Source organism: Pan troglodytes, chromosome 2 (genome assembly GCF_028858775.2).
Source record: "Pan troglodytes isolate AG18354 chromosome 2, NHGRI_mPanTro3-v2.0_pri, whole genome shotgun sequence".
Lineage (NCBI taxonomy): Eukaryota > Metazoa > Chordata > Mammalia > Primates > Hominidae > Pan > Pan troglodytes.
The window spans coordinates 66,914,459-66,924,584 of NC_086015.1; the positions used below are offsets into that span (position 1 = coordinate 66,914,459).

Below are 10,126 nucleotides of genomic sequence, written 5' to 3' on the forward strand. Positions count from 1 at the left end.
GTATTGCTCCTGGGTGTGTCTGTGAGGGTGTTGCCAAAGGAGATTAAAATTTGTGTCAGTGGACTGGGAAAGGCAGACCCATGCTCAATCTGGATGGGCACCAGCTGCCAGCGTGGCTAGGATAAAAGCAGGCAGAGGAATGTGGAAGAACTAGACTGGTTAAGTCTTCTGGCCTTTATCATTCTCCCATGCTGGATGCTTCCTGTCTTTGAACATCGGATTCCAAGTTCTTCAGCTTTTGGATTCTTGGACTTACATCAGTGATTTGCCAAGGTCTCTCAGACCTTTGGCCACAGATGAAGGCTGCACTATTGCCTTCCCTTTCAAGACTCAACTTTGATTATACCTTCTGAATCATCTTCTTTAAGTTTCTCAATCAGATATGGCTTGTGCCTCTTCTGAAACCACTTCCTTTGTAAACCCAAACTTTTGCGGTTTTGGGACTAGGACTGGCTTCCTGGCTCCTCAGCTTACAGATGGCCTATTGTGGGACTTCATCTAGTGATCATGTGAATCAATTCTCCTAAAAAACTCCTCCTCAAATATACATCTATCCTATTAGTTCTATCCTTCTAGAGAACCCTGACCAATACAGTGTGTGACCCTGCTTCTGCAGGGAATTTGTTCCCTGAAAACCTATGCACACAAACATAAAAAGAATATGCTGGAGTTTGAGAGAAACAAAGAAAAAGCCCTTATGCATTTCCCTTATAGAAGAATTGCAGTTAGAAATAATGATAGAAATAGTGTAGTAACTATTTTCTGGCAGGGAAAGACAGGAGGATGGGGGATGGATTTGGAACATATTTGCACATTTCTTCTTACCAAGGCAGAGTGCAAGAGACAGCACCATGCGCCACAGAAGGGCTTTGCTGAGGTTGAGAGGGAGACAGTCACCTTGAACTCTTCAGTTTGTGTTAGGTGGAGATATTCAAATGCATAGTCACCAAGGAGGTCTCTATGCTATTCTGTTTTGTTTTAGTTCATTTGGCAGCTTGTTTCCTCACTGTGTTTACCCTCCCCTCCCTCTGATCACTGAGCGGACTCACCCACACATAATGGCCTTTGACCACGCCATAAAGATACACCAGCTTCCTCAGAACCTGGGAACAAACCCTCCAAAGAGCAAAGAGATTAAAGCACCAGAAGGAAGAGGTCATGGCAACCACCCACAGCAAGGATTTTTAAAGGCCCCCAGATGCACGTCTGCTTTTAGATTTTAGCATCTGTACAAGTTACTCATGCTAATATTTTGGCAGCTGCTGTTGCCTCTGCTGCTTGCATAGTTGAAGCTGCAAGAAAGTGGCTCAGATAGCTGCGAGAAAGTGGCTCAGATATTGGACCACAATTATTTCTTCTTCTTTTTTCCTTCCTTCTTTCCCCTTCCTTCCTTCCTTCCTTTCCTTCCCGCTCCCTCCCTCTCTCTTCCTTCCCTCCTTCCATCCTTCCTTCCTTCATTCCTTCTTTTTCTCTTTTGCAGACAGCATTCTGGTGTGAGCCACAAAATAAATGCAATGGGAGTTCAAGAGTTCTTGGGTAAGAGAGATCCTGAAATGATCAAGGACATCTTCTTGGAGGAGGGGAATTTTTCACATCTTAATATCAGATGAAATCTGGATTGGCCTTTGCTGTTCCCCTTTGACAATTAAGCACCCAGATTGCAAGAGAGAGGCTGTATTGTTTTTGTCAATGTACTCCTTCATCGCTTTGTGGAGAGTTTATTTTCCCAACCTCCATTTGGAAAGAAGACTCTAAAGAAGACTTCTTTAGAGTATCTCCAGGGTCAGACACTTTAATTTCATCTTGAATATTGTGCTGCCACTTAGTTTTAATGGGGAACATCCTCCATCCTTGGCTGTTTGTTTGTTTGTTTAGGAGCTTGAAAAATATTTAGTTTATCAGGGATCAGAAATTCCAAAGAGAAACAATAACTTCCCCCAGTTCCTCTTTCTGAATGATATCTTTCCTTCTTCCTTTAACAAACTCCACAACCCCAACCCTTTTCTACTTCTAATGTATGTCATGGTTAAGAGTGAAGATTGTCTGTGCCTCAGTTTCTTCAACTCCAAAATTGAAATAATACTCCATAATGGCTGCCTACTTCAGAAAGCACTTCAAAATGGGGGCCTATGTGATAAAGGTATTATGTAGCAGTGTGCAGAACTATGTATGTAAAGCCTTTAGAATAGTATTAAGCGCATAGTAGGGGGCTGGCACATGATAGCTATTATTTTATTAATACACAGAGACTTAAGGTAAAACCTGAACTAAACATGTCCATTCTGGGGGCTACCACAGCTTTTCCTAAGGTAAACCAGCCCACCTCTGCCCCTGATGGCTGTGGTAAGTTCTATAATGTGTGTTTTGTCTCTACCACTCCCCCTACAAGCCCCCCAATAGACACACACACACAATACCTAGAAGTGTATGGATCAGGGATGAGCATCTGACCCAGGGGCAGCTGGTCCCCTGGGCAGCTCTGACTGACAGGGACTGGCCAACAAACCCACAAACAAATAAACAAGGCTCTGTCCAAGTAAAGATGAGCTCAGGAAGTCAGACTGTAGCTCCAGGGCTTTGAATTGGAAAGTATGAAGTCAGCCAGGCTGCTAAGAGTCCCAGGTGAAGTGGAAAGGTACTATTAAGAGGAGCTGGAGTCATGGGGTCCATAAGTGTGTAGGAGAAGCTATGAGCACTGTATGCAGAAGTTGTGAGAAGCAGAAACCATGAGCAACAAGCTATGAGGTAGAGAAAAACGTAGATTAGTGGGCAGGGAAGCTGGCTGGCGGTAAAAGGAGAAGCACAAACATACAAACAAGGAACAAAGAGTACCCAGGTCCCCTTTTGGGTGGAGCATTGGTGGGAATAACTGCCAAACCCACTGCCAAGCTCTCTTGTGTCATTTTGGCTTCTGCTCTTGACTCTCTGATGCCCATTCATACTTAGGTTTCTGTTCTGTGATCCCTGTTTCCCTGAATAACCATAAACTTTCCTGTCTTAATTTGAGTATCTTCCTTGTGGACAAAAAGCTAAAGTAAAGAGAGCACCAAATATAAACGTAGTTTTGCATGCACTATTCTTTCCTTTATTCTTCATTCATTTCTTCTTTGTTGCCTCTATTTTCCAAATGATGGGCCTTGTAAGAACAATGAGCCTTGTAAGAACAATGTCGTAACTTGCACAAAGAACTCGCTTTGTGCGAGGTATGACAGTAACTGTATAGGTTCTTAGAATCCTGATACGCAGGGTCTTAAAAAAAATAGGCATTTATTATTCAATGCTTTAGAGGAGGCAGAGATAAATTTTAGAAGCAAGCAACTGTCATATTTTGTTTGTACCTTTATAATTTACAGATGTCAAAGTTCAGCTTTTGAGCAATATTTCTGAGTTTCTGACAATTGACAGTTTCTTTCTCTTGATTTTTAGTAAGAGAGAGAGCTTGGGCTCTGGAGTTCAGGAGACCAGAGCTGAAATCCTGACTTCTCCAAATCGCTTAAACACTTTGAACTTGATACTTCCAGGGAAGAATGTCATGAGAATTAAATTAACAAAATTAAATATCCTACCAGGTAGTTAACATTTAATATATACAAAATCTGTCCTCTCTTTCTCATAGAACATTTTGGGTTGCAAGCAATAGAAAGCAATTCCAGGCTGGCGAGGCAGGAGGATTGCTTGAGCCCAAGAGTTTGAGATCAGTGTATGCAACGTGGTGAGACCCCATCTCTACAAAAAATATAAAAATTAACCAGGCATGGTGGTATGCACCTATGGTCTCAGCTACTCAGGAAGCTGAGGCAGGAGAACTGCTTGAGCTTGGGAGGTCAAGTCTGCAGTGAACTGTGGTCACACCAATGTGCTCCAGGCTGGGCAACAGAGTGAGACCCTGTCTCAAAAATATAAAAATTAGAAAGAAAGAGAGAAAGAAAGAAAAAGAAAGAAAGAAAGAAAGAAAGAAAGAAAGAAAGAAAGAAAGAAAAGCAAGCAATTCCAGTGATCTTAAACACAGTGGGAAATACGTTGTACAGGTACAGGGACAAATTCTAGGACTCAAAGGAAGAAATGCAACCAGGTTTATGAGGGATTTGAACTGCTGAAAACCCAACAACAGCATGGGTAGTATTTTCTTAACTTAATGTTTATAATACTTAAACATAATTATAAAAAACCCGGCCCTGGACCCTACAGCCACTGAGATGTTGGTGCCTAAGAAGAACCGCATTGTCATTTATGAACTCCTTTTTAAGGAAGGAGTCGTGGTGGCCAAGAAGGATGTCCACATGCCTAAGCACCTGGAGCTGGCAGACAAGAATGTGCCCAACCTTCATGTCATGAAGGCCATGCAGTCTCTCAAGTCCCGAGGCTACAACACAGAACATTTTGCCTGGAGGCATTTCTACTGGTACCTTACCAATGAGGGTATCCAGTATCTCCATGATTACCTTCATCTGCCCCTGGAGACTGTGCCTGTCACTCTACGCTGCAGCCATCCAGAGAATGGCAGGCCTCAGCCTAAAGGTCTGGAGGGTGAGCGACCTGTAAGACTCACAAGAGGGGAAGCCGACAGCTTTGTGTGCCATAGCATTCCTACAGACGGAGTGCTGTGCCCCCTGGTGCCGATGAGAAAGCTGAGGCTGGGGCTGGGTCAGCAACCAAATTCCAGTTTAGAGGCAGATTTGGTCATGGATGTGGTCAGCTACCTCAGTAAAATCAGAGAGGATTATTTTGCATTGAATAAACTTACAGGCAAAAAAAAACTTAAAAAAAATTGGAAGCCACTTACAAAGTTCTATCATATAGAAAAATGCACCTTATTTTAAAAGGACACCCTTAAAAATAATGAATTAAGTACCAGCACTTTATTCAGAATAATAACCTACAAGTAAGATACTTCTGGGGCTGCTAATATGAATTAAGTAAAGTGCTTTAAAATGTCAGTTAGAAGCACGATAGCAAAGCAAATAACAGTTATATGCTCCGGTAGTGTTGTCTAATTTATGGGATTCTACAGATTTTCTTGTGTACTGAAATAGTTGTACCTATGAAAATCTGGGATGGGGTGTCTCTAATATCGCTATTATCATTGAGGTTGCCATTAAATACTTGTTTTACCAACTGTTAATTAAACAAATTAAAAAATGGTGTCAGAAATATGCAAAGCTCCTCTTGGCATGTCTTGTTAATTCTTTTGCTGTCTGCCATGCAGATTTTCCTATTACTCAGCCCTATATCATGTGGAGACTGTGTCTACCCAAACACTTCTCAGATTATACCTCATCCATGTTTTGAAGATAACACAGACTAAACAGCAATCTGTTAATCTCAATTCCAGATTTCCAGTAGAACTACCCCAGTTGGTCCTTGGATGAGGCATCCAACCTTGATAATATTAATCAAGATAATGAGGACAAATATACCAGTCATGGCTGCTAATGAACCAACTCTGTTAAAGAGAGACAGAAAAATGGATCTGCAAGGCTGTAGAGTGGTTGAGCATATATTCTAGACTAGGACTACTGGGTTTGATTTCCTGTATCATCATTTATATGTGTAAAGTTAGGTAAATAGCTTATGTTGCAAGTCTCAATTTTCCCATGTATAAAATGGAAAAGAAAAAAAAAAGCCTATGTCATAGTTGTTGTGAGGACTGAATGAACTGATTTATGTAAATATCTTAGTATGGTGCCTTGCACCTAAACAGTCAGGGGTGGGAGGTAGATGCAAGAGTGTGTCTGTTATAACTGCATTATAGCACATTTTGGTGACTGAATTTTGATTCCTGAAAAACATGACATTAAAATGCCAAAACTATGAACTCCTTTAAAATACAGAAACTTTTGTGGGGGCTGTCATAATAGGGGATCCCAAGGGCCAATTTGGAATTTTACTGAATTATAATGTGATTTAAGAAAAAAATTTGAGTCAGTTCTCATAAGGAAATTACAAATTAAATGAGGTTATTAGTTCCAGAAGAAAGACTTAAACTCTGCTCAAAGTGTTAAATACATCTCAGGTAGAACAGGAGCTTAGTAGCAATGGCAACTCATTTGGTTCTGTAAAGAGAATTTTAAACAGAATTTGTACACACTGTTTGCATTTTGTATGAATTTTTAATCTGAATTTGAGAGTGACATTCTTGCTTTAGATGCAGTAGATTTGAGGTTTGACCAAAGCCATTTTGTCCTGTTATCATAACAAATATCTTGCTTTATAAAACGTAAGATCCCATTCACCCTGGGGCTGGAGTCAACTCCTTTGTATTATGTTAGGCATTTAGGCAGGGGCTGTAATTCTTTCAAGTCAATTCTTTTCAGGCTGCAATGTTTTTTATCTACTGCTCAGGGAGACATAAGCCTTGGGGAAAATTAGGTCCATAAAAGCTGTCTCTGAAAGTCTCATTTTTTTATGGGCTCTTGGATATAAAGAACATGATTGAAATCTGGTGATGTGTGTTTATTGGCAAATATGTATGTATGTCTGTGTGAGTGGAAGGATGAATGGATGAATAGATGGATGGGGGGACAGGTGGATGGATGGGGAGATGGATCATATAATGAATAGTTATTATTACTATTATTATTTTGGTTATCCAGTATCCAATCATGACAAGGTACCATGACAATTAAAACTTCTTCTCACGTTAGAAGTGTGCCATTGTGTGCATTCCTAGGACCTGGCAAGCAAGTGGAACCAAATTCATTTTCTCTAGTTCAGGGGCAGGGAATCGACTTCAGCTTGGCTAATGAGACAGTCTCCTGTTAGAATCTGAATAAGTGTTCCAGGGTGTGGTGGCAACTGGAGGAATGCAGCAGCGGAAGTGACCTGTGAATCTATAAATGGATCTGGTCTGCTGGGAGAATTGCTCTGGTTCCTGAGGCTTGGCCCTCTAGAGGTTGCTCGCTTTTTGCCTGTTTTCTAAGCATATATATATATATATTTTTTTTTTTTTTTGAGACGGAGTCTCGCTCTGTCGCCCAGGCTGGAGTGCAGTGGCGCGATCTCGGCTCACTGCAAGCTCCGCCTCCCGGGTTCACACCATTCTCCTGCCTCAGCCTCCCGAGTAGCTGGGACTACAGGCGCCCGCCACCACGCCCGGCTAATTTTTTGTATATTTAGTAGAGACGGGGTTTCACCATGTTAGCTAGGATGGTCTCGATCTCCTGACCTCGTGATCCGCCCGCCTTGGCCTCCCAAAGAGCTGGGATTACAGGCATGAGCCACCGCGCCCGGCCTCTAAGCCTATTTCTTCATAAACTCTTTTTTGCTTAAGTCAACAAAATTGTTTCTGTTGCAACCCAGAATTCTCACTGATACAGATATTGAGAAGTAACTAAGTTTCAGGAATATTCTAAGTTCCTTATGGGCATTCATTTATTTACTATTCACAAAAATGCTATGAGAAGGTACTTGCATTATTCCTGTTTTACAGAGAAGCATACACAGAAAGCTCACACGGTTGCCTGAGATCGCACAGCTACTAAGAGCAGATCCTGAATTTCAATTCTGGCAGTCTGATGCTAGAGCATACTTAACTCTGCATCTTAACATTTCTGCAATATTGCTTCTGTAAGGATAGTAGAAGGAGAGAAAGAGAGAGAGGCAGTGCAGCAGAGTCTATATAACATGTTATTCAGTGCCTGTTCCTTTTCCTCCTGGCACACAGACTATATATATTTCCCTGCCTCCTTTGCATCTCAATGTAGACATATGACTGACTTTTGTCTGGTAAAATGTGAGAAGTGGATTTGTGTCATTTCCAGGCCAAAGTAGTTAAGTCATGGGTGTGCCTTCCCTGTGGCTCTATTCTGCCCAGCTGAATGGAGAGGAATCTGAGGATCTAGAGGAAAGAAGAGCCACAAAATGGAAAGTAGAAGGCTGCCTGGCCAGGAGTACTCTTATTGTACTGTGATGGGAGTGAGAAATAACCTTCATTTTGTTATACCACTGCAATGTTAGGGTTACCCATTAATGCCTCTGACTAAGCCTAAGAGGCTATATTAAGTTGATGGTGAGTAGAGAGAGATGACAGAGCAAAGCAAACTTGGATTCCAATTTAGGGAATTGGAAAAAATTTTTTTTTAAATAAAAATGGAGTCTTCCTATGTTACCCAGGCCGATCTTGAACTCCTGGGCTCAAACAATCCTCCCACCTCAGCTTCCCAAAGTGCCAGGGTTACAGGAATGAGCCACTGCACCCCACACCATATATAGAATTTTTAAAGGGACCTAATTTTGGTTGACAAAATAAATAGCACTGAACATCTTTGCTCTCTTTATAGATAACGAAGAGTGAATCTTAATTTAGTCATAATTGAAGGGGTATTGAGAGATCATCTAATCATCCTCCTGAGTCTCTGACCCTAAACAAAAAATTTACAAAGATTGTTTTATACATAGCATCCTCATTTTTATGGAACTGAAAGGCAAATGTTCATGTTAACTTAATCAAAGATGTCACTGGCAACCTATATCATGATCCTAAGTATTCTTGCCCTTATTTGATGAATTACCCTGGTAGTTATCTACTTCAGTTTCCCATGTATTTGATGAAATTCTACTTGTACAATTTAGTAAATGCAAAGAAAAAGTTCTTTTATGTAATCCTTCCTATTTTAATAATCCTTTGATAGACAGCATCCATATCCCTTGCTAATTATTTTCCCCGTAAGGCAGGGTATTAAATTTCCCAGAATATGTTTCACAGGTAGGAAAGCTTTCAAAAATATATAATATTTTGACCTTTAAAGAAAAAAGATTTGTTGTGAAACTAGTTCTTTTTACTACTAGCGTGTCATTCAAAATAAAATAATACGTTTAGACATGTTGCAGCAATTTAGTTGCTATTACTCAAATCTTACCCTCTAATTAGAAGAAGAAATATGAAGCCTCATCAGTGCATAATTTAACAAACTCAATGTCAGGAAATTACCATATTTTATTCTTGTCTAGCACCAAAATTTGTGGGCATGGAGGGAAAATATTCACTTCTAAAAGTGCAAGATATGACTTATAACAAAAGAGAGCTTGAGAGGTGATAGCATGGGTTCAGGCTAATCAAGGTTTTGGACAAATTCCAAAAGGCAGATTTTAAAAATATGACTCGATTTCCAAGTTCCTTCTGCTTTAGGATGAAGTGGAAAAAGAAATTAAGTCATATGGGGGGAAAGAAAACTGTGAAAACCAGGACTTTTTAAAACTCTGATGGAAATTAGTATGGATCAATGGGGATTCCAGGAAGAGGGAATAAGTCAAGGGATTACGACTTTCACCTGCAGGTTGAGAAACACATATCCATGTAGGTGGCAGAGAGCTCCCTAAATTGGAATCCAACTTTAATTTGCTCTATCTTCTCTCTCTACCCACCATCAACTTATATAGCCTTTCAGGTTGAGTTAGAGGCATTAACGGGTAACCCTAACATTGCAGTGGTGTAAAAATATCAAGGTTACTTCTCACTCCCATCACAGCCCAGTAAGAGTACTCCTGACCAGGCAGCCTTCTACTTTCCATTTTGTGGTTCCTTCTTCCTCTAAATGCTCAGTGTCCTCTCCATTCAGCTGGGCAGAATGGAGCCACAGGGAAGGCACACTCACGACTTAACTACTTTGGTCTGAAAATGACACAAATCCACTTCTCACATTTCACCAGAGAGAAGTCAGTCATATGTCTACATCCAGATGCAAAGGAGGCAGGGAAATATATATAGTCTGTGTGCCAGGAGGAAAAGGAACAGGCACTGATGAACATAAACACTAATGAATGGTCAATTGCAATATCAAAAAATGTGAGACTTGAAACAGATCTTAGGCAGTCATCTTATCTCATGCCTTCATTTTATAGATGAGGATGTAACAGTTGTCAGAATCAAAATGGAGTCATTAGTGTTAAAAAGTACTCTTGACATATAGAGCCAGGGAAAGCCATGAAAAGAGGGTTCTCACGCTTGTATGCCTGATAATAAAAAGACTCTACAAAACCCACAACTTTGCATGAAGGCCATTGCAACCTAATACGAAAGAATACTTCTGCGAGGACATTTGCTCACCAACTCCCTGTCCAACCTCAGACTGGCATCGCCCTTATTATTGATGTTTGTAGTGAAGTATAATTATTTCAAAACAATTAT

At 40.6% G+C, this 10,126-nt stretch overlaps 1 protein-coding gene across 1 annotated transcript; it reads left to right on the forward strand.

The window, feature by feature from the left end:
* The first annotated feature begins 4,189 nt into the window (after positions 1-4,189).
* LOC747804 (small ribosomal subunit protein eS10-like) lies at positions 4,190-4,708 on the forward strand. The gene is given in 2 exon segments (XM_054682600.1): positions 4,190-4,568; positions 4,571-4,708. Coding segments are annotated over 2 exon segments (510 nt in total). The 5' UTR covers positions 4,190-4,196.
* The last annotated feature ends 5,418 nt before the right edge of the window (positions 4,709-10,126 follow it).